Here is a 25,413-nt window from a genome sequence, read left to right as displayed (position 1 = left end):
GAATTGACAGCCTTCAGAATTTTACTATTTGTCGAGTATTCGAATTCCAACGGATTTCTTTTGGAACTCATGTGGATCACCTCACACTTTTCATTATTTAGCGTCAACTGCCACCTGCCACACCATACAGCAATCTTTTCTAAATCGCTTTGCAACTGATACTGGTCTTCGGATGACCTTACTAGACCGTAAATTACAGTATCATCTGCGAACAACCTAAGAGAACTGCTCAGGTCATTTATATAGATGAGGAACAGCAGAGGTCACAGGACGCTTCCCTGGAGAACACCTGATATCACTCCAGTTTTACTCGATGATTTGCCGTCTATAAGTATGAACTGCGACCTTCCTGACAGGAAACCACGAATCCAGTCGCACAACTGAGATGATACCCCATAGGCCTGCAGCTTGATTAGAAGTCGCTTGTGAGGAACGGTGTCAAAAGCTTTCCGGAAATCTAGAAGTACGGAATCAACTTGAGATCCCCTGTCGATAGCGGCCATTACTTCGTGGAAATAAAGAGCTAGATGCGTTGCACAAGAACGATGTTTTCTGAAACCATGCTGATTACGTATCAATAGATCGTTCCCTTCGAGGTGATTCATAATGTTTGAATGCAGTATATGCTCCAAAACCCTATTGCAAACCGACGTCAATGATGTAGGTCTGTAGTTCGATTGATTACTCCTACTACCCTTCTTAAACACTGGTGCGACCTGCGCAATTTTCCAATCTGCAGGTCGACTGCTACGGTCGCAGGTTCGAATCCTGCCTCGGGCATGGATGTGTGTGATGTCCTTAGGTTAGTTAGGTTTAAGTAGTTCTAAGTTCTAGGGGACTTATGACCACAGCAGTTGAGTCCCATAGTGCAGAGAGCCATCCAATCTGCAGGTACAGATCTATTGGTGAGCGAGCGGTTGTATAAGATTGCTAAGTAGGGAGCTATTGTATCAGCGTAATCTGAAGGAAACCTAATCGGTATACAATCTGGACCTGAAGACTTGCCCGTATCAAGCGATTTGAGTTGCTTCGCAACCCCTAAGGTATCTATTTCTAAGAAACTCATGCTAGCAGATGTTCGTGTTTCAAATTCTGTAATATTCCATTCGTCTTCCCTGGTGAAGGAATTTCATAAAACTGCGTTCAATAACTCCGCTTTAGCGGCACAGTCGTCGATAACAGTACCATCGGCACTGCGCAGCGAAGGTATTGACTGCGCCTTGCCACTTGTCTATTTTACATACGATCAAAATTTCTTCGGATTTTCTACCAAATTTCGAGACAATGTTTCGTTGTGGAACCTATTAAAGGCATCTCGCATTGAAGTCCGTGCCAAATTTCGCGCGTCTGTAAATTTTAGCCGATCTTCGGGATTTCGCGTTCTTCTGAACTTCGCATGCTTTTTCCGTTTCCTTTGCAACAGCGCTCAGACCTGTTTTGTGTACCATGGGGGATCAGTTCCATCTCTGATCAATTTATGAGGCATGAATCTCTCAGTTGCTGTTGCCACTATATCTTTGAATTTGAGCCACATTTCGTCTACATTTGCATAGTCAGTTCGGAAGGAATGGAGATTGTCTGTTAGGAAGGCTTCTAGTGACACTTTATCCGCTTTTTTAAATAAAATTATATTGCGTTTGTTTCTGGTGGATTTGGAAGAAACGGTATTGAGTCTAGCTACAAAGACCTTGTGATCACTAATCCCTGTATCAGTCATGATGCTCTGGCTCTATATTTCGGCAGAGGATTTCCAACGACTTGTCGAGTCCGCGCCACGTCCAGTTGCTGCATCACACCTTGCAGGAGCAGGTCCGGCACGCTATTAGGAGATATCCCACGACTTTTGCCACTTCAGTGTAATTTTAACTGTCGGAGGTCACAGTGACACATTTCAATAAGGTGAATATAAAGAGTTACGTAGCTGTTGGCGTGACACCGGGCCGGCGCCACCGCGGCTGCTCAGCCGTCGTAATGGGCTGTAACCGCGGACACGGCCGCCATTAGCCAGGAACAAGCCCGCCGTGGGCAGGCGCCCAGGGGGAGTTACGCAGACACCATCCTCCAGTCTCTCTCCTCCAGCTTTCGAAGAGGACCTGCAACACACCACTCATTGCCCGCGACCGGGGGCTCGTGCTCTCCGCTACAATGGACACAAGAATCGGCTTCCAGCACGCGGAGGCAGGGCGCATTGTTAACCTTGGATATGATGAGTCTGTCTTTCCCTAATTCTTCTACATGTGGATCTACCTCAGTACTCCGCAAGTCAAAGGACCGTATGTGGCAGGTGGTACCTCTGGTGCCGCTAACAGATCCCCAGTTCTTGTTCCAATCGCGTATTGCGCGTGGGAAGAATGATTCTCGTTAACCCTTTGGATCAGCTTTAATTTCTTTTATTTTCTCGTTGAAGTCTCGTGAGTACTCGGCAAGCCAACTGACAGTGTGTGGCAGAGGGCACCTCTGGTGACGCTAACTTATACCCCATTTCTTTTTCCACTCGCGTATGGCGCATATGAAGAATGATTCTCGGTAGGTCTGTGTATTAGCTTTAATTTCTTCTGTTTCCTCGTTGAACTCATTTGTCGTGAAGTATGTGGAAGGCAGTAATGTTGTCTGATTCTTCCCGGATCGTATCCTCTCGAAATGTCAATAGTAAGCATCTCCCTGATGCACAACGCCTCTCGTCTAGCGTCTGCCACAGTTTGTTGATCATCCCTTTGATGCCCTCGCGTGGACTAAACGATCCCGTGACGGAACGCACCGCTCTTCGTTGGATCTTCTCTGCCTCTTCTACCACTCCAACCTGGTAAGGGTCCCAGCCTGATATACAGTACTGAACAATACGGTTTATCAATTTGAACAGTTCTCGGGTATCCGACTGGGTAGCGTCGTAACTTCTCCACAATATTTCGGAAGACGTACTCGCTGCCATCTTCAGGTGGTTCCTGACGAATGCTGTGCTGTTCCTCTCGGCGCCCTACATATACCAGCCGTTACCCCCAGCACCGTTCCTCTTCTGGTGTCTTCGGTGCGGCAAATAAGACAAGCACTCAGACAGACTGCGCCAAGAGAACAATAAGAAGAAACAGAAGAACGCAAGTCATTGGAGTGCATTCCGTTTGTCGGAAACACCTCAAGAAAACTCGGTCGAATCCTGGGGAAACACAAGGTGAAATGTGTATTCCGACCCCCTGCAAAATCCTTGACTCTACTGGGTTCAGTGAAAGATGACCTAGGCCTTCGAAAACCAGGCGTTTATCAAATTCCCTGTCAGTGCGGAAAATCATACATTGGGCAGACAGTCTGCACTGCGAACACAAGCGCCATACCGAATTACGCCAGGCCACTAAATCAGCCGTGGCTGACCATTGTATAAAGACTGGCCATACTATGGACTTTGAAAAAACAAAAATATTCTGTCAATCCTCCTACTTCTGGGACTGCGTTACTAAAGAGGCCATCGAAATCCGACTACCGGACGATCTAATTAATAAAGACAGCGGCCTTCAACTTAGTCATGCTTGGAACCCATCACTCAGCCTGGAGAGAAAGATGCGGTCCCAGGGATCGAGCACCGCCCCCGACGGCGGCAGCAGGGAGACTGCAGACCCCAGTTGAGACCCAGGCGCCGCTTCCTCCACCACCTCCAGTAGCCGCCGCGCCGGCCGCACCAAAGACACCAGCAGAGGAACGGTGGAGGGGGTTACGGCTAGTTTAAACAGCATTCGTCAGGAACCACCTGAAGATGGCAGCGTGTACGTCTGCCGAAATATTGTGGAGAAATTACGACGCTACCCGGTCGGATACCCGAGAACTGTTCTAATTGGAAGTACGCCGGGAAAACTTCAGATCGCAATACGCTTTATCGTTCGTGCCGGCAGCTTTTGCCTTGCCCGGCACCGATCTGCCCTGTTGTCAGACTGATAAGAACCATGAGTGCGGAATTCCTTGCGCTTTACGAGGCTGATCGTGACTACTTATTGTCGATAGTCGTTACAGGCGATGAAACATGGATTCATGTGTCCCAACCGGCAACATAACGGTGATCCATGGAGCAGCGCCACGCCACCTTTCCTGCGAAGAAAAAGTTCAAAGCTGCATCCACATCCGGTAAAAGCATGGCAACGGACTTCTAGGACCCTCACGGGGTTATTCTGTTAGACGTGCTCCCTCATGGTGAAACGATAAACTTTAAGTGTATTGCACTACTCTCAGCAAATTGAAGAAACGACCGCAGCGTGTTCGTTGCCACAAAAATGTGAACGAGCGTCTCCTTCTCCATGACAACGCTAGGCCTCACACAAGTCTGACAGTTCTTCCTCACCCACCCCTACGGTCCGGATCTCGCACCTCCCGACTTCCATCTGTTTGACCGAATGAAGGATGCCCTCCGCGGGAAACAGTGCTCGGATGATGGGGGGGGGGGGGGGGGGCTATTGAGGCAGCAAGCCGTTAATTAGTAGCAATGTACCGTGCGGTTATACAACCCCTCCCAGTAAGATAGTATAAGGCGGTGGCATTGTACGGAGATTACGTTGAAAAACAGGGTTTTGCAGCGCAAGGAAGGGGGAATAATATGGTGTACTGGAATCCTAAATAAAACCAACTTGCTTCCACAAAAAAGTGTTGCATTAGTTACTAAATGTCCCTCTTAGATACTCCTCGATATTTCACGATAGACATCGTTTCCAGCAATTTGACACCAATGGTATTGTTGTACAGAAGTGGATTTCACTTCCAAGTGTGCGCCAACATGTTAGATTTAGTTGTGTTCGGGTCAACTGTCAGTGCCTACACTACTCATCAATCCTCTATACGGGGTGTTACAAAAAGGTACGGCCAAACTTTCTTCACATACAAAGAAAGAAAATATGTTCGTGGACATGTGACAGGAAACGCTTACTTTCCATGTTAGAGCTCGTTTTATTATTTCTCTTCAAATCACATTAATCATGGAATGGAAACACACAGCAACAGAACGTACCAGCGTGACTTCAAACACTTTGTTACGGGAGATGTTCAAAATGTCCTCCGTTAGCGAGGATAAATGCATCCACCCTCCATCGCATGGAATCCCCGATGCGCTGATGCAGTCCTGGAGAATGGCGCACTGTATCACAGCCGTCCACTATACGAGCACGAAGATTCTCTACATTTGGTACCGGGGTAGCGTAGAGAAGAGCTTTCAAATGCCCCCATAAATGGAAGTCAAGAGGGTTGAGGTCAGGAGAGCGTGGAGGCCAAGGAATTGGTCCGCCTCTACCAATCCATCGGTCACCGAATCTGTTGTTGAGAAGCGTACGAACACTTCGACTGAAATGTGCAGGAGCTCCATCGTGCATGAACCGCATGTTGTGTCGTACTTGTAAAGGCACATGTTCTAGCAGCAGAGGTAGAGTATCCCGTATGAAATCATGATAACGTGCTTCATTGAGCGTAGGTGGAAGAACATGGGGCCCAATCAAGACATCACCAACAATGCGGACACATGCCCACATAACATCTTTTCTTTATTTGTGTGTCAGGAATGTTTCCTGAAAGTTTGGCCGTACCTTTTGGAAACACCCTGTAGATCCTTCTGCAGCTATTTACCGTGTTCTGGCGTTGCTATCTCCCTACAGACAACCGCAACATCTACACTGGTTACGGTTCGGATGTAGTAAGCTGGCGTGACAGTGAGTGAGTCTGTTATGACGGTAGGTCGTTTCCAACACGTGTCTTGAATAGCTCTGGTCGGAAGCTGCAGTCTGGCAGATGAGTGTTGTCAGTTGGTGTGGGGAATGGCCAACAGAATGGCTCCTGTGTCCGACTGGCTGAAAGAACTCATTCCGAGAGACGCCTGCAGGCCTGACTCAAATTTTTCAATGATGCTGATGTAACTGCCTACGTTCTCCGAACACTAATACCAGAGGAGCTCCAATACAGGGTGCCATGGCAAAATACTGCAGGAGAAATGGATATGCTGCAGAACTACAGCTTGCCTTCTCATAAGGATATACGAAAGTTGTAAGCCACCTTTATTACTAAATGGCTATAACAGTGACACAGCCCTGACTCCAGGTTTGTTAACCTAACGGCTGCCAGGGGCAACAAAAATTTAATTCTCAGTATTTCATATAACTAACGACCTAATTTAAAGGTCTTAAATGCTGTCATAACCAACTCATTAATGGGTATAGTCTTACATTAAAGGTTTAAAACAGTAAATCAATTATTAATGTTAAACACTGAAAAGTTTTGCAAACTCAAACAGCGATTATTTAAAAAAAATTTAAATCATTGTTTCAAAATATTCTCTCTTTAAAAATCAATACGTTTTTCTGCATTCTATGGAACCAATCTTAGAGCAAAAAAGTAAATCATAAGCTGCTGGGTCAGGGTTTCTGGTGGACACTCCATGGTGCTGATCTTTAGAGCATCTAGTTACTAAACAATGGTAGTGGAAGTATATTATAAATGATTGATGCAATTTCACAGAAGTGCTCAAGCTATATTATTTGACATATTGTCACAGAACATTGCACATACATAGAAAAACTGAGAGTATATATATATATATATATATATATATATATATATATATATATATATATATATATATAGAAAGTGCTCCATATATGCCTCCCACTGATTCTGCAGATATAAGCATATTGCTATTAGTCTGGTGAAAAACACTGTGAAGGCGAGGTCGCAGTTCTGGTGTATTTGTTTGTTTGTTGGTAGATGAGGCATAAACGCTGAAATTTTTACAAAACCACACACAAAAAATCAAATTAGGTTAGGTCAGGACAGTATCGAGGTGCTGACTCCTGATCATCAACCTCACCATCACCGATACATTGGTTTCTCGCTTTCCTGTTTAAGAATTCACGAACATTATAATGGAAGAGGGGTGGAGCATCATCCTGTTAGTAGGTGGAAGTTCACTCTGTCGGTATCCAGTTGTGGCATGAGCCACTTTCCTAGCATGTCCAGATACACATGTCCTGTAATGGTTTTTTAGCAGAAGAAAAAGAGACCGTAAACCTTAAACCGAGAGACTGCAGAGAACACGTTAACTTTCGATGATTCTCGAACATGCTGCACGATAGCGTGTGAATCTCGGTCATCCGGGACCGCACATTATGCCTGTTCACTGTTCCATTCACAAAAAAATGTTCCTTCATCACTGAAGACGAGTTTCTCACACAACCCATCCTCTTCCATAAGCTGTTGCAGCAGTGCCGAAATTTCAATCGCGAGTCAGGGCTTGTAGCAATTCTAAACGGTAAGCATTCAGCTCAAGTCGTTTCCTCAAGATCTTCCAAACGGCTGTTTGTGACTTGTTCAGCTCTCTGCTCGCTCTCTTCGTCGACTTCTGTGGGCTACGTGCGAAACTCGCCCGCACGCGGTCCACCGTTTCTTTACTGGCTGCAGGCCGACCCATTGATATCCCCTTGCAGAGGCAACCTGATGTCTTAAACAGCGTATACTATCGGAGTTCTGAAGTATCGTTGCACTGTTACGGCAGATTATGTGGAAGCATTTCCAGCACAAAACGCGAATTCTCGCCGCCTACCGCCATCTTGCCTAACTCCTCGCTGCTGCGCTCTCGTGGCAGAAATCTGAAGTGCCACTACAACAAAACAAAATTGACATTTTCTGTATGAGTGTTGAGTTGTGACAATGTATCAGTTAACGAAGCTACACCGAGTTTAAGATTTTCCTCCCTGCACCAACGTTAATGTGCACTTATAGCAAAATGTGCAGCAAAAAGCAACAAAATTGAATGAAAGAAGAAAAGAGTTCCGTAAGGGAGAGGCAGCTGCCCGTCAGACGACGCAGTGCGCTTCCAGTGAACGACGGGCGGCCTTGTTTTCTGCCGCCCCTGCCGGTTAGGCATCACGCCTGTCTGTCGTCATCCTTTAACTCCACGCGCCGGATGTTGTTGTTGTTGTCTTCAGTCCTGAGACTGGTTTGATGCAGCTCTCCATGCTACTCTATCCTGTGCAAGCTGCTTCGTCTCCCAGTACCTACTGCAACCTACATCCTTCTGAATCTGCTTAGTGTACTCATCTCTCGGTCTCCCTCTACTATTTTTACCCTCCACGCTGCCCTCCAATGCTAAATTTGTGATCCCTTGATGCCTCAAAACATGTCCTACCAACCGATCCCTTCTTCTAGTCAAGTTGTGCCACAAACTTCTCTTCTCCCCAATCCTATTCAATACCTCCTCATTAGTTACGTGATCTATCCACCTTATCTTCAGTATTCTTCTGTAGCACCACATTTCGAAAGCTTCTATTCTCTTCTTGTCCAAACTAGTTATCGTCCATGTTTCACTTCCATACATGGCTACACTCCATACAAATACTTTCAGAAACGACTTCCTGATACATAAATCTATATTCGATGTTAACAAATTTCTCTTCTTCAGAAACACTTTCCTTGCCATTGCCAGTCTACATTTTATATCCTCACTACTTCGACCATCATCAGTTATTTTACTTCCTAAATAGCAAAACTCCTTTACTACTTTAAGTGTCTCATTTCCTAATCTAATTCCCTCAGCATCACCCGATTTAATTTGACTACATTCCATTATCCTCGTTTTGCTTTTGTTAATGTTCATCTTATATCCTCCTTTCAAGACACTGTCCATTCCGTTCAACTGCTCTTCCAAGTCCTTTGCCGTCTCTGACAGAATTACAATGTCATCGGCGAACCTCAAAGTTTTTACTTCGTCTCCATGAATTTTAATACCTACTCCGAATTTTTCTTTTGTTTCCTTTACTGCTTGCTCAATATACAGATTGAATAACATTGGGGAGAGGCTACAACCCTGTCTCACTCCTTTCCCAACCACTGCTTCCCTTTCATGCCCCTCGACTCTTATGACTGCCATCTGGTTTCTGTACAAATTATAAATAGCCTTTCGCTCCCTGTATTTTACCCCTGCCACCTTTAGAATTTGAAAAAGAGTATTCCAGTCAACATTGTCAAAAGCTTTCTCTAAGTCTACAAATGCTAGAAACGTAGGTTTGCCTTTTCTTAATCTTTCTTCTAAGATAAGTCGTAAGGTCAGTATTGCCTCACGTGTTCCAACATTTCGACGGAATCCAAACTGATCCTCCCCGAGGTCTGCATCTACCAGTTTTTCCATTCGTCTGTAAAGAATTCGCGTTAGTATTTTGCAGCCTTGGCTTATTAAACTGATAGTTCGGTAATTTTCACATCTGTCAGCACCTGCTTTCTTTGGAATTGGAATTATTATATTCTTCTTTAAGTCTGAGGGTATTTCGCCTGTCTCATACAGCTTGCTCACCAGCTGGTAGAGTTTTGTCAGGACTGGTTGTCCCAAGGCCGTCAGTAGTTCTAATGGAATGTTGTCTACTCCGGGGGCCTTGTTTCGACTCAGGTCTTTCAGTGCTCTGTCAAACTCTTCACGCAGTATCGTATCTCCCATTTCATCTTCATCTACATCCTCTTCCATTTCCATATTATTGTCCTCAAGTACATCGCCCTTGTATAAACCTTCTATATACTCCTTCCACCTTTCTGCCTTCCCTTCTTTGCTTAGAACTGGGCTGCCATCTGAGCTCTTGATATTCATACACGTGGTTCTCTTCTCTCCAAAGGTCTCTTTAATTTTCCTGTAGGCAGTATCTATCTTACCCCTAGTGAGATAAGCTTCTACATCCTTACATTTGTCCTCTAGCCATCCCTGTTTAGCCATTTTGCACTTCCTGTCGATCTCATTTTTGAGACGTTTGTATTCCTTTTTGCCTGCTTCATTTACTGCATTTTTATATTTTCTCCTTTCATCAATTAAATTCAATATTTCTTCTGTTACCCAAGGATTTCTAGCAGCCCTCGTCTTTGTACCTACTTTATCCTCTGCTGCCTTCACTACTACATCCCTCAGAGCTACCCATTCTTCTTCTACTGTATTTTTTTCCCCTATTCCTGTCAATTGTTCCCTTATGCTCTCCCTGAAACTCTGTACAACCTCTGGTTCTTTCAGTTTATCCAGGTCCCATCTCCTTAATTTCCCACATTTTTGCAGTTTCTTCAGTTTTAATCTACAGGTCATAACCAATAGATTGTGGTCAGAGTCCACATCTGCCCCTGGAAATGTCTTACAACTTAAAACCTGGTTCCTAAATCTCTGTCTGACCATTATATAATCTATCTGATACCTTTTAGTATCTCCAGGGTTCTTCCACGTATACAACCTTCTTTCATGATTCTTAAACCAAGTGTTAGCTATGATTAAGTTGTGCTCTGTGCAAAATTCTACTAGGCGGCTTCCTCTTTCATTTCTTAGCCCCAATCCATATTCACCTACTATGTTTCCTTCTCTCCCTTTTCCTACACTCGAATTCCAGTCACCCATTACTATTAAATTTTCGTCTCCCTTCACTATCTGAATAATTTCTTTTATTTCATCGTACATTTCTTCAATTTCTTCATCATCTGCAGAGCTAGTTGGCATATAAACTTGTACTACTGTAGTAGGTGTGGGCTTCGTATCTATCTTGGCCACAATAATGCGTTCACTATGCTGTTTGTAGTAGCTTACCCGCATTTCTATTTTCCTATTCATTATTAAACCTACTCCTGCATTACCCCTATTTGATTTTGTGTTTATAACCCTGTAGTCACCTGACCAGAAGTCTTGTTCCTCCTGCCACCGAACTTCACTAATTCCCACTATATCCAACTTTAACCTATCCATTTCCCTTTTTAAATTTTCTAACCTACCTGCCCGATTAAGGGATCTGACATTCCACGCTCCGATCCGTAGAACGCCAGTTTTCTTTCTCCTGATAACGACATCCTCCTGAGTAGTCCCCGCCCGGAGATCCGAATGGGGGACTATTTTACCTCCGGAATATTTTACCCAAGAGGATGCCATCATCATTTAATCATACAGTAAAGCTGCATGTCCTCGGGAAAAATTACGGCTGTAGTTTCCCCTTGCTTTCAGCCGTTCGCAGTACCAGCACAGCAAGGCCGTTTTGGTTAATGTTGCAAGGCCAGATCAGTCAATCATCCAGACTGTTGCCCCTGCAACTACTGAAAAGGCTGCTGCCCCTCTTCAGGAACCACACGTTTGTCTGGCCTCTCAACAGATACCCCTCCGTTGTGGTTGCACCTACGGTACGGCCATCTGTATCGCTGAGGCACGCAAGCCTCCCCACCAACGGCAAGGTCCATGGTTCATGGGGGGGGGGGGGGGGGGGGGGGGGGGTACGCGCCGGATACAAGCGTTAATAACACCTGATCACAAGCCAGTCCGCGCGAATTTGTTCGATTTGATTCGGCGTTCATCTCTATCTCTCTGTCTGCCTGCGTAACTAGGTGGTACGTGCTCACTTCTCATGCAAGTGGGGCCAGGTTCGATTCCCGGCTGGTTGGAGATCTTCTCCACTCGGAGACTGGGTGTTATTCTGTCCTCATCATCATCTCATCCACATCACCGGCGTGCAAGTCGCCCAATGTGGCATCAAATGAAATAAGACTTGCACTTGGCGGCCGAAGCTCCCAGGATGGGGCCTCTCGGCCAACGAGGCCATATGCTCATTTTGTGTCATTTCATTCCATCTCTCTACCAGCTTTTCTCTCCCACGTCTCCACACCCTTCCTTGTGATGTTCCGTTTCACGGCTATAATCTGTGTTTGGCTACTATTGTCCGTTCTGTCCGTGAATGAAGTAGGCAAATGCTGGAAGGACGTCATAAGGCTAGTTGCATCTGCACTCTGCCGCCCACTAGCGCACTATTGAATTCACTATTGAACTGAAATGATAGCAGTTTCTTCAAAAGACTACGCTTACTTTCTTCGGCTAGAAAGTATTTTCGGCCTGCCACATGCACGCTGGGGTGGGCGCTGCAGACGTATCTTGAAACTATGTATGGTACAGCAGGTACACAATTTCATGTACATATTGACAAAAATTAAAATTATGAGAAAGAGTAGTCGTTTAATGTCTACAAATATGACTAGTTCCTCGCCTCTTCTACGTAATTCAAATAGTAGACTTTGCAAGTGATATAGTGATCGATGCGCAGTGACCAGCTTTCGTCCAAAGCAATAGGCAAGTTCACTCCTTAGTTCAGAAGGGGAGGCCAACATTGTTTGCCACCTATCGTGCAGTCGGCGATGACAGAATCGTGCCGAATGCCCCGCAATCTTTCTCAAACGATTTTACGGAAACTATTTGGTAAGAAAAAAAATTCATTTTCGCGTTACTTGGAGCTTTATATGTCAGGTTCATGAAGATGTGGCCATCGTTTCGTCAATTATCGTAGTTACTGTGATATTTACATGGTAGTAGGACATGGCGAGAAATTAAAAAAAAGTTTGGAATAAAAAATAGGAGTCGCTATGATTTTGCTTTTGGTGCATATTGCATAGTATGTTGCTGCATATTAAATTTAACTAACATATCGAATTTTTCTTTAGACTTGGGCGGAGGTCTCTACCTGTCATCAATAACGAGAAAACTGTTCTGATGTGGCACACTCATTTGCGATCGCGCGGCCCCAGCGACAAACATCCCCAACATTCCCCGTATTTCAGAAACAATTTGAGGTATCGAAAAGAGATTTTAGCAAATGACAGTATGCAAGGAGGGGAGTATGCTGCTATATTTTTAGGAGGGAAAACTGAATTATTAATTATCCACCGTGTTATTCCCCTAACAACAGATTTTTTAATGAAAGAATTAAGCTTTTAAGGGACATCGATAGCTGGTGAAACAAGAAATGCTATGGGATTTGGAACAACATAAGTGAGGACATTTACACGTTTATTTTTTAATGAGGATGTGCTTTCTCATAAGCTACTGACCTTACTTTTCCTCAGTTCCTCACTTAATAAACTTAATAAACTACTGTTTCAGAATTGTCTCGCCATTGTGTCTGCCGTTGTTAGTGAGATGACATTTTGTAACCTCCGCTGTCTTTTGGTTCAAAATGGTTCAAATGGCTCTGAGCACTATGGGACTTAACATCTGTGGTCATCAGTCCCCTAGAACTTATAACTACTTAAACCTAACTAACCTAAGGACATCACACACATCCATGCCCGAGGCAGGATTCGAACCTACGACCGTAGCAGTCGCGCGGTTCCGGACTGAGCGCCTAGAACCGCTAGACCACCTCGGCCGGCGCTGCCTTGACACACTCACTCTGTAACAGTGACATATTTAGACTGTGAATAATTCCTAATGCCGTCATTTAGTATTATGTCCCCTTTGGTGAATAATCTCGAACAACTAGCATCAGAGTAGAGGGCACGGGTAGAGGAAAGAAAACTTGATGAAAACATGGGCTACCTAGCGCATTCTTTCTGGTTATGAACCTGTAATTAGTAGTGTTTATGCCATCAAGCAGTACAATTAGATAGGTGGAAAAATTATGTGAACGTTAGCAAAATAAGCAGATCAGACAAAACTGACGTATATGACAAAATCTCGTCAGGAAAGATTTGTAAACGGATAGAGCCCAGTCAACGAAGACGAAGTAAGATCGAATAGGGGGACAAAAATGGTGTAATCGCAAATTTTTCTGCGGTGATAGGAAGGAGTAGCGGCCGGAGTGGCCGTGCGGTTCTAGGTGCTACAGTCTGGAGCCGTGCGACCGCTCCGGTCGCAGGTTCGAATCCTGCCTCGGGCATGGATGTGTGTGATGTCCTTAGGTTAGTTAGGTTTAATTAGTTCTAAGTTCTAGGCGACTGATGACCTCAGAAGTTAAGTCGCATAGTGCTCAGAGCCATTTGAACCATTTTGAGGAAGGAGTGTCATGAACAACACACTAAACATCCCGAACGGCGGGATGTAAGCTTAAGCATAGGAATGGGATGGGGGGGGGGGGGGCGGGGGGGGGCGTTTAAAGTCTCTTTTTATGTTTTCCTTAAATAACTCGAAAACCCCGTCCTCTAGGCGAAATGTTTTTCCAACCTTGCAACTTAGGAACGATTAGTCCTAGAGCAAAAACGAGTAGGACCTTTAGTGTAGTAAGTTGAATGTAGTTTAATTTTGTACTGGGAAACAGCCGCGATTTTCGAGCTATTCACGAAAAACATAAAAAACTTACCTTTAAACGCATGCCCACCCCTATGCTCACATCCTATCGGTAGGGGTTTTTAGTATTTGTCACGACACTACCACCTACCACTATACAGAAATATGCGACCACAAGATGTTTTTAGAACTACTTAAACCTAACTAACCTAAGGACATCACACACATCCATGCCCGAGGCAGGATTCGAACCTGCGACCGTAGCGGTCACGCGGTTCCAGACTGAAGCGCCTAGAACCGCACGGCCACACCGGCCGGCTGTTCCCTAATTTACCTTGGTTGACTGCACCAGTAGCGCCACACATCGTCATGTTCATGAAGATAATGGCCGTCTTCTGCAGCAGTTCGTGGCAGTTTCGTTGGCAGAGAGATAAAAAGACGGGAAAACTCTCTCTTACACACATTTTTTTATGTGGTATCAAGTTTCTGTGATCTACAGCTAAACTCACATGACAGTATCTCATGCTTCTCAACACTGGGTAATCCTTCCCGCTTAAATGTGTGCATCGGGAATTTCTTAGTACACAGACACACACTGAGGTTATTCCAGTGCTCACTCACCCAGGATACATAACGGTGTTACGATATTCTACGTCTACGATATCCTCCATCAAATGCTAGAATATCAGGCGATTTACCACATTTCTTCGAAGCAATGGAAAGGAAATATTCCGCGGAAATTTGTTAGTAGGAATTAATTCTGATGGTTTCTTTTTTTAAATTTCATAACATACAGGAGTATTCGTATATATATGCCTACCTTAACTACTTCGCCCGCAAAATTATTTGAAAATGTAAACTTTAATGCAGGGTAAAATTTCACAGGATAATATCGACTAAAAAATTGACAACTAGGCAAGGAAATTGACTCATTCTCCAACAGCCGAAGTCGAGGCAACTGACAAATACATTTGCTTTTCAAAACATAATGAAATTCTCACAGGGAAGAGAGAGAGAGAGAGAGAGAGAGAGAGAGAGAGAGAGAGAGAGAGAGAGAGAGGGAGGGAGGGGTGGAGACTGCTGTGTTAATACAACTGAATGCTTTCGAATCAATTATGCTAACAATTTTTTTCGCTCTTATTTTAGTACCTGATATCGTTATTATTCAAAAGAATGATCATAGATCAAAGATCCCTACACTAGCTGAACAAAACATACAAGGAGTACAATTTAAAATTTTGTAGTGATACAACTAAAATTATGGGATTCCTATGAACATATCCAGTCAGATCAAAAGTGTTGTAGATAATTTAGTTTTAGAACAAGTACCTCGAATCTGTTACTTAACCTAAGTTTCGATTTAGACTCCGATATGGAAATTAAAATACACTACTGGCCAATAAAATTGCTACACCATGAAGATGACGTGCTGCAGATGCGAAATTTAACCGTCAGGGAGAAGATTCTGTGATATGCAAGTGATTAGTTTTCCAGAGCATTCACACAAGGTTGGCCCCGGTGGCGACACCTACAACGTGCTGACATGAGGAAACTTTCCAACCGATTTCTCATACACAAACAGCAGTTGACCGTCGTTGCTTGGTGAAACGTTGTTGTGATGTTTCGTGTAAAGAGGAGAAATGCGTACCATCACGTTTCCGACTTTGATGAAGGTCGGATGGAGCCTATCGCGATTGCGGTTTATCATATCGCGACATTGCTGCTCGCGTTGGTCGAGATCCAATGACTGTTAGCAGAATATGGAATCGGTGGGTTCAGGAGGGTAATACGGAACGCCGTGCTGGATCCCAACGGCCTCATATCACTAGCAGTCGAGAAGAAGGCATCTTATCCGCATGGCTGTAACGGATAGTGCAGTCACGTCTCGATCCCTGAGTCAACAGACGGGGACGTTTGCAAGACAACAACCATCTGCACGAACAGTTCGACGACGTTTGCAGCAGCACGGACTATCAGCTCGGGGACCATGGCTGTGGTTATCCTTGACACTGCATCACAGACTGGAGCGCCTGCGATGGTGTACTCAACGACGAACCTGGGTGCACGAATGGTAAAACGTCATTTTTTCGGATGAATCCATGTTCTGTTTACAGCATCATAATGGTCGCATCTGTGTTTGGCGACATCGTGGTGAACGCACATTGGAAGCGTGTATTCGTCGTCGCCATACTGGCGTATCACCCGGCGTGATGGTTTGGGATGCCATTGGTTACACATCCCGGTCACCTCTTGTTCGCATTGACGGCACTTTGAACAGTGGACGTCACATTGGCACAGTGACTCTACCCTTCATTCGATCCCTGCGATACACTACATTTCAGCAGGATAATGCACGACCGCACATTGCAGGTCCAGTACGGGCCTTTTTGGATGCACAAAATGTTCGACTGCTGCCCTGGACAGCACATTCTCCAGATCTCTCACCACTTGAAAGCGTCTGGTCAATGGTGGCCGAGCAAGTGGCTCGTCATAATACGCCAGTCACTTTTCTTGATGAACTGTGGTATTGTGTTGAAGCTGCATGGGCAGCTGTACCTGTACACGCCATCCAAGCTCTGATTCAATGCCCAGGCGAATCAAGGCCGTTATTACGGCCAGAGGTGGTTGTTCTGGGTACTGATTTCACAGGATCTATGCACCCAAATTGCGTGAAAATGTAATTACATGTCACTTGTAGTATAATATATTTGTCCTATGAATACCTGTTTATCATCTGCATTTCTTCTTGGTGTAGCAATTTTAATGGCCAGTAGTGTTATTTAAACTAACTTGCTAGAGAAAGGACAATACACACTCCCATGCCCGAGGGAGGACTCGAACCTCCTACGGGGGAAGCCGCGCGAACCATGACAAAGTGCCCCAGACAGTGCGGCTGCCCAGCTTGGCTAATCGTTTCGGTTCGGCTACTTTTTCTGTAAGAATAATTTCCAATTTCGGAGTATAGAAGACAGTAAGTAAAGACATTTCGGATATTTTATATGTTTTCATTGATTGTAGTACAAGATAATATTCTGAAGCAGCTCCTCACTTACGCAAAAGTTATTCATTGCACAAAAGGTAGTAATCAGAATTATGTGTGGAGTTAACACTAGTTCATCTTACAGCCATGTTGTTTATCAGTTGAGAATAGTAAGTTTATCCTGCGGCCATCGGTTTAAGAAGCTGGGAATAGTAGCCACGGCCCCATAGTACAAACTAGGTGATTATATTAACATTACAAAAAAACCAAAGCAGTGTAGATGACGCCGAGACAAGTAATTCAATATAAGACACATGGGGCTGCAAACGTTGGGAAACACCTAAGAAGTGGGTGACAAACGTTGCGACGTACCACGCTTCACGTGCAGCGGCTGGACTAGTCGCTCCTACCCTCGCCGGTACACGACCGTGCCGCACATCGCTCGGTTTTTCGAACACCAGTTGTGAATGTGATCCGTTGTAAACGTAGAAGTTGCAAAATTACTGTCAGTGCTGTAACCAAGCAAAAGGTGTTTTATTTTGCGTTTCTTTCCTTCTGTCCTTTCTTTTTTGTTTACATACTTTATTTAGTAAAGAAAACGTAGGTCATTTAGTGGTAACGACGCAATTCGAAATCCTATGCTCGTGTACTTATGACGCAAAACGCTAGTTTTTTGTCGTACTGTACTTTGAAATAAGCCAGCGGGATCCGGAACACCAGTAAATGAAATAATAAGTATGGTATTACTGCAATGTAAACACATAACCGTCTAACGCAATGAAAGAGAAATTCTTCCTGTCTCATGCAAGATTCGAACCGTTAGCCCAGATACGCTGTCGTCGCGCATGTAGGCCCGGTGCCACACTGACGTGAATGCTTGACTTCCAGGAGGGACAGGCAAATACGCTCAACTGCTGCACCTGTAGCTGGCGACCCATTTTCAACATTTGTCATTCACTTTTCGGGTATTTTCTGACATTTGCGGCCCCATGTGTCCTTTGTTAAATTACTTGTCTCAGTGTGGTGTACGTCGCTTTGGGGTTTTCAAACATTAATAAGGATCATCCTGTACAATAGAACCTCACTACTCCTACCTCGAATGGTCCGTCTCCCCGTGTACCTCGACGAGCCCATTTCCGGTTTTGTTTACCTACACGGGCCGCTGCTACATTCACATCTGGACTTGTCCGTGACTCATCGTCTGCGATATGTGTCGGTAGGCAGTTGACCGTTGCTAGATACAATAGTTCGATCAGTTTTAGTACGAAATGACTTGTTTGCAAGTCGATCAGCAGCTGTAATTTACAGATTAGTGACAGTGTTCCTGTTACATTTTCAAGTGTGAGAAAATAAATTTTGTTACCAACTATAGATACACATGTTGAGCTCAGTGACGTGAGTGAGTGGATCAGTACAGCTGACGTTCACTGCACGACTCACTGACGCTGTTATTCGAAAACCAATGAGTACGGAAAAGATGATGACGACAAGAAAGGCAACGAACCTACAGCTCGAGTGTCACACACAGATGCTAAAAATGCATGTCATATAGCCCTTCAATACATCTAACGAAGCTCTACGTTTACCGCAATAGACATTTCGTGGATTAGGAAATACCGGAACATCGCAGCAAAATCAATATCGATAGTCGTCTCCTTTTTCTTTTCTATTTGCTACTGTTTTAACATGGAATGGTATTCCAGACAATATTATCAGTTGTAATGGGATATTACGTGCCAGTAACAGTGTTCCTCTACTAATCCGATCTCTTTTGCGTTCCGACCACGCTCCTGGTCCGTTACGGGTCGGATTAGTGAGGTTCCAATGTACAATCACGTACAAAATTCGTTACGAACAGTCCATATGAGTTTGTGAGTAACAGAAACATTCACAAGTACAACACTAGGAGCAAAAATAATGTGCATTACCCTTTAACGAATCCATCTTTGGCACAGATAGAGGTTAAAACTCTTTGAATACGTACCCATGGACAAACAATGTCTGAACGTATAGCAGAAAATCTTTCAAAATGAATCAAAAGACGTTTCTGCGTGACAACCCCAACTGTCCCATAGAGGAATTCTTGAAAAGAAATAGTAAGTAATTTTTAGAGAGTAGATTTTTTATGTGTTCTAGATTTTTTCCTGTAGACGTGTTCCACGTCGTAACGTTTATGGTGAATACACTGATAAGCCAAAACATTATGATCATATACTCAAAAGCGTGTTGGTCCACCTCTGGAACGCAATTCAGCCGTGTTTCTGCGTGTCATGGATTCTACAAGTACTTGACAGGTTTCCAGAGGTTCATGGCACCAGGTACCTACGCACAGGTCACACGCTTCCCGTAATTTACGGGTAATCGGTTTGTGCGCGCGGAGATGGCGTCCGATAGCGTCCCAGATGTGTTTCATCGGTTTCAGATAAGCCGAATTTGGTGGTCGAGGCATCAAATGGCTCTGAGCACTATGGGACTTAACATCTATGGTCATCAGTCCCCTAGAACTTAGAACTACTTAAACCTAACTAACCTAAGGACATCACACAACACCCAGTCATCACGAGGCAGAGAAAATCCCTGACCCCGCCGGGAAACGAACCCGGGCATGGGAAGCGAGAACGCTACCGTACGACCACGAGCTGCGGACTTCGAGACATTAACGTGAGTTCACTATCGTGCTCCTCAAACCACTGCAGCACGATTCTGATCTTGTGACCCGGACAGTTATCCTGATGGAAGATGCTACCGCTGTTGAGAAAGGCATCGAGCATAAATATTGAATAATGTTCACGTAGTTCACAGCTGTCACGATGCCTTCGATTACTATCGCAGGTCCCGTGGAAGTCCAGGTGAATGTCCCCCATAACATAACACTGCTCCCACTGCCCTGTGTCCACGTCGCGCTGTTTATTTCGAGCGGCGTTTCGCCTGTATTCCGGCGTATCTGAACAATAAACGGGATGCATCCGACCAGGCGACACGATTCCATTGATCCGCAGTCCAATCTCGACGATTCCGTGCCTACTGTAATCGTAAATGACGATGTTGTTCGCTCAGCATAGGAACAGGTGCGGTCCTGTGCTGTGGAACACCACGTTCAACACTGTTCGTTGAACGCTGTATTCCAAAACACTTGTGCCTGCGCCGGCACTGTACTCTGACGTCAGATCTGCCACAGATCGCCGCCTATCTTGCTTTAGAGAGCGGGCAAACTTCCGAGCCCTATGTTCTGTGATGAGGTATGGACGCCCAACTTCTTGTGGCCTATACGTGGTATCAGCATTCTTCAACCACTTTCCATAGGTGCTCAAGAGAGTGGCATTCGAACAGCCGACCAGCTTGGCCGTTTCCGAGATGCTCGCTCCCAGGCACTGGGCCACAACAATCCGGCTTTGGTCAAAGTCGCCAAAGTCTGCGAATCTTCGCATTTGCGCCACTTACCTTCGCTAGAATTACTCCCCGTTCATCTCTGCTCCGCTCATATGCTTCTCTTATCGAGTCGCGTCCCCTCGGCGCCACCGTGCAGCATACAGCTTCAGTGGTCATAATGTTTTGACTCGTCAGTGTATGTTCTGTGGAATAAGTAATTGAGTTCCGCCTTTTTGCTGGGTTGGCAGGAGGAGCCGCCAAGCGATGATGAGGACCAACACAGCAGGGTAGAGCGGCCGCCGCCGCCTACACACGCCAAGTATCGCGTCAACCCGGCAGACGCGCCTATTACGCCGCCGATGACGCCCCCACGCCACGGAGCCGCTTCCTGCAAGATAGCCGCAGCGGCCGCCTCTGCCTCTGCCCCACCGCCCCCGCCGCCACCCACGCCGCAGCCGCAGCGGGAGCGAGGCACGCACTACTCGATCGCCGTGACGCTGCCGCCGCCGCCGCCGCCGCCGCCCCCGCCGCCCCCGCCGCCGCCGCCACCGCCGCCGCCGCCGTCAGCGCCACCGCCACCCCCCTGCGCCGGCGGACGAGCACGCGCGTACCGTGCACATGTTGCTGACGGTTCCTCCGCCGCCCCCGCCAGCGCAGCCGCCGCCGCCGCCGCCGCCGCCCCCTACGATCAGCGGCAGACAACTGAACCGGCTGCCGCCGCCGCCGGCCGTGCGCTACGGCCCGCCCACCGTCCTGCCGCCTCCCGAGCTGACAGCCAGCGCCCACCCTCCCTCGCTGGAGGACCGGCAGCAGCAGCGCACTGGCGCCACAGAACGGCCACTGGCCGCCCTCGCACCGACTCCGTATCCTCCACCGCCTCCCAACTGCAATGATAATGCACTTCCGACTCACAGCGGAAACGTCCGGGAGCGGAGTCCACCACGCGAGAAGCAAAGTGCTGCACCTCCCAGTTTACCGTACAACTTTCAAGTTGACTTCTCAGTCCCACCTCCACCAATATCTCAGACATCTAGCATACCCTCAAACATACTATCACTTCTCGGACATGCTGCATTTGAGCATACTACAAATGGCTTCCTACTAAATGCTCCTCCATCAAATGTTTCTCAACCTCACATGTCCCATCCCCGAGAACATACACAAACTGTTCAACCGACTTACCCGAATGAAGTCCAAGTATCGCAGCTGCGCACCGTGACTCCATTTAACTCGACTCCGGCTGCTGTGTCACAGCCCCTTATGCCGGTGCATCATTTTCCTCCATCTCATACTGTGTCTCCAGCTAACAATAACCACTCCTTCATGCCTCTGCACCATTTGACCCAACCCCAGGTGCCAAGACACGAGGCACCACCTCACGTGTCCCAGCATCGTATGCCTACGCATCACAGTTCTAATTCCCACATACCTACCCACCGTCCTTACCCACCTATCACCCCACTTCCCCACATGCCCCTAACTGATGTGCCACCCACCCACGGAAAATCGCCCCACAGGACACAGCAACATCGACCGCATTCACGAAGAATGACCGAACATTCCACTGCTCACTGTAGACCGCAGCCTTATGTCACGGATTCTTATAAGAATGCTTCTTTGGACACACCGTTTGCAAATCGTGGAGGCACACATCACACCTCTCGTGAAGCATTTAGGGACGAGTACAATCAGTGCTACAGAAGGGATGATCGTGAAGCCTCTAGCTTGGCCAATAGCCTGCCCAATTTTCTGAACTTCTGGGTACCTCCACCATTGCAGACTCCACGGTTACGACCACCGCCTTTACCACCGCCTCTGCCACCATCTCTACAGCCACCACAGCAGCATATGGAATCGTCAAACCAGACGCTGTTGTCGCACCTACTGGCTATGCCGACACCACCTCCGGACCAGCATGACAAGACTCTGTCTCCTGTTACAGGGAATCTGTATTCAGGTCATCCTCACAGTTACCATGAACAGTACTGGAACCAGCAAAGCAAACCATCTCCACCTATAGGTAAGTGGCCTTTATTCAGAGGAGGATATAACTTATTAATCAAAGTTGTCATTCCACTTTGGCCATGCCAGAAGCCTTCGGTGTTTATACATCAAGATTGCAGTTTCAACATTTTGTCCTCACTACACCATCATGTGTTCTACAATGAATCTGTCCCTATGTATATAAACAAATCAAAAAAAGTTTTGCATCACCTCGATTCCGAGAGTTCCGAAACCTGTACAGAAAATTGGAATAGAGATCAACATAAACATCATTTCCGCTCTTTTTATTGCTCATGAAAACCACACATTGCAAGTTGTACCCCCATACACCGAGACCTTCAGAGGTGGTGGTTCAGATTGCTGTACACATCGGTACCTCTAATACCCAGTAGCACGTCCTCTTGCATTGATGCATGCCTGTATTCGTCGTGGCATACTATCCACAGGTTCATCAAGGCACTGTTGGTCCAAATTGTTCTTCTCCTTAACGGCGATTCGGCGGAGATTCCTCAGATTGGTTGGTGGGTCAGGTCGTCCATTAAACAGTAAACAGCCCTTTTCAAAATCTATTCCAGGCATGAACGAGAGGGTTCATGTCTGGCCACTCTAGACGAGAGTTGTCGTTATCCTGAAGAAATTCACTCACAAGATGTGCACGATGGCAGCGCGAATTGTCGTCCATGAAGACGAATGCCTCGCCAATGTGCTGCCGATATGGTTGTACTATCGGTCGCAGGATGGCGTTCTCGTATCGCACAGCCGTTAGGGTGCATTCCATGACCACCAACAGCGTACGGCGGCCGCATGTAATGCCACACCAAAACAGCAGCCTGACCGGGTTGCCTCCAAACACGTCTCCGACGATTGTCTGGTTGAGAACGTGATTCCAATCCTGAGTGGTCCACTCGGCATGTTGTTGGGCCCATCTGCACCGCGCAGTTTGAGTCGTAACACGACGTCCTGTGGCTGAACGAAAAGGATTATTCAACATTGTGGCGTTGCTCTCAGGGTTCCTCCGAGCCATAATCCGTAGGTAGGGGTCATCCACTACAGTAGTAGTCCTTTGGCGGACTGAGCGAGGCATGTCATCGACAGTTCCTGTCTCTCTGTATCTCCTCCATGTCCGATCAACATCGCTTTGGTTCACTCCGAGACGCCTGGACACTTCCCTTGTTGAGAGCCCTTCCTGGCACAAAGTAACAATGCGGACGCGATCGAACTGGCGTATTGACCGTCTAGGCTTGGTTGAACTGCAGACAACATGAGCCGTGCACCTTCTTCTGGAACTGATCGGCTGTCGGACCCCCTTCGCCTAACTGGCGCTGCTCATGCATGGTTGTTTAAATCTTTGGGCGGATTTAGTGACATATCTGAACAGTCAACGGGACTGCTCTGTGATACAATATCCACAGTCAACGTCTGTCTTCAGGAGTTCTGGGAACCGGGGTGATGCAATATATAGTTCACAAATTAAATAAGGATGTAGAATTACATACGTGGGCCAATGGTACCCACTTAACAACGTACTCTACATAAGTAATTATACATTCTTAGTTTTCTTTATTGTCTAATATGTAAGCTCTGTATAACTGCTTTTGGGGACGGACTGCTTTCAGGCCACCTGACGAGGAAAAATAGCGAAATTGCAATCGTGATATACAGACAGTAAAGCTTTTTGGTTAATTTTCAGTAACTTTACCATGTCTGTGGACCCAGCCCTTATCAAAGTAAAACTACCGCTATAACTAACAGATTCAAAGGTTTTGTCTCTATACCATAGTCAGTAAAGAACAATGTCTCTCTAATAGCAAAAATTAACTGTTGTGTTCAGAATGATGCATGTCGAAAATGTAAGTGCTACAACTATCATGATCTGGCCGTAGAATTTGCAGCTTTGCAGAAAGCATGTGGATGCGTAAAGTGAGACACATTGCTCTAAATTCTCTTGAAAATTAAACTTAAGATTTTTGAAAACCAGGCAACCTACAATACTACAAACCAGAGAGCAATAATGTGTCACATCAGTGAAGATATACAAGGTGCTCTAAATCCCCTTACAGACTCGTCGGACTTACAGAGGGTACTGAGTAGGCGATACTTTGAAACGTGTCGTTCCTATCCCTACAGCCGTTTGAAAACATGTTTTCTAGCTAGGTACACAACAGGCTAGTCATGGTGGGTGTCGCTTACATCGGATCCGCTGTTGTCATTTGAAGTAAATTCTACCTCTCCGACCTGGTTCGAACCTCATTCACGAGTCTGTGTGTTAGAGCAACATGATTGAGTACACCTGTGCAGAATACACCTACATGCAACTTTCTGTATGGCGAAGCTCACGGTAATGGAAGAGCTACTCGTCGCCTTTATTGAGTTTATTTTTTTCCACAGCGCTCGATTTCGTCGCTACCATTTTCGCCACAATTACGCAACTGCTTTCGAGAAAGGGGTACCTTCACCGTCAGCAGGCGTGACTGGTGTTCCAAGGAGACACCGCACTCCCCAGTAGTTCAAAATGGCTCTGAGCACTATGGACTTAACTGCTGTGGTCATCAGTCCCCTAGAACTTAGAAGTACTTAAACCTAACCAACCGAAGGACAACCCACACATCCATGCCCGAGGCAGGATTCGAACCTGCGACCGTAGCGTTCGCGCGGTTCCAGACTGTAGCGCCTAGAACCGCTCGGCCACTTCGGCCGGCTCCCCAGTTGTCAGAGGCCATACTACATCACGTTGAAGCGGACTCGTCAATGAGTAAACGAGCACTAGGACAGATGTCAAATGACATCAGATCCGACGTAAGCATCTCCCATCATGACGACCCTGCTGCATTCATACGTAGCAAACATGTTTTCAAATGGCTGTAGCACGGAAACGGTTTATAGGTTCCATTTCAAACTATTGTCTACTCAGTCCCCTCTAGAGGTAAAAAGACTGTAAGGGGAATTTTAGAGCACTCTGCATATTTCATGAGAGAATTCCCAGATAACAATGAGGTTGAGCGAAATTAAACTGGTACGTAAAATATTTGCAGCAAGACTGACGTGGGACTGATCC

At 46.0% G+C, this 25,413-nt stretch overlaps 1 protein-coding gene across 3 annotated transcripts in view; it reads left to right on the top strand.

The window, feature by feature from the left end:
- LOC126284526 (uncharacterized) overlaps window positions 1–25,413 on the top strand; it is a 270,111-nt gene that overhangs the window by 146,457 nt on the left and 98,241 nt on the right. For 2 of the 3 annotated variants that reach the window (XM_049983526.1, XM_049983533.1), the window contains exon 1: window positions 20,940–22,374. In XM_049983526.1, coding sequence (XP_049839483.1) covers window positions 20,973–22,374 — 1,402 coding nt within the window. In that variant the 5' untranslated portion in view covers window positions 20,940–20,972. Of the gene's footprint in view, window positions 1–20,602; window positions 22,375–25,413 lie in introns of those variants that run through there. The other variant, XM_049983541.1, reaches the window with a different exon arrangement.

The sequence above is a fragment of the Schistocerca gregaria genome, chromosome 1 (assembly GCF_023897955.1).
Source record: "Schistocerca gregaria isolate iqSchGreg1 chromosome 1, iqSchGreg1.2, whole genome shotgun sequence".
Classification (NCBI taxonomy): domain Eukaryota; kingdom Metazoa; phylum Arthropoda; class Insecta; order Orthoptera; family Acrididae; genus Schistocerca; species Schistocerca gregaria.
This window is presented reverse-complemented; position numbering and strand designations above follow the sequence as displayed.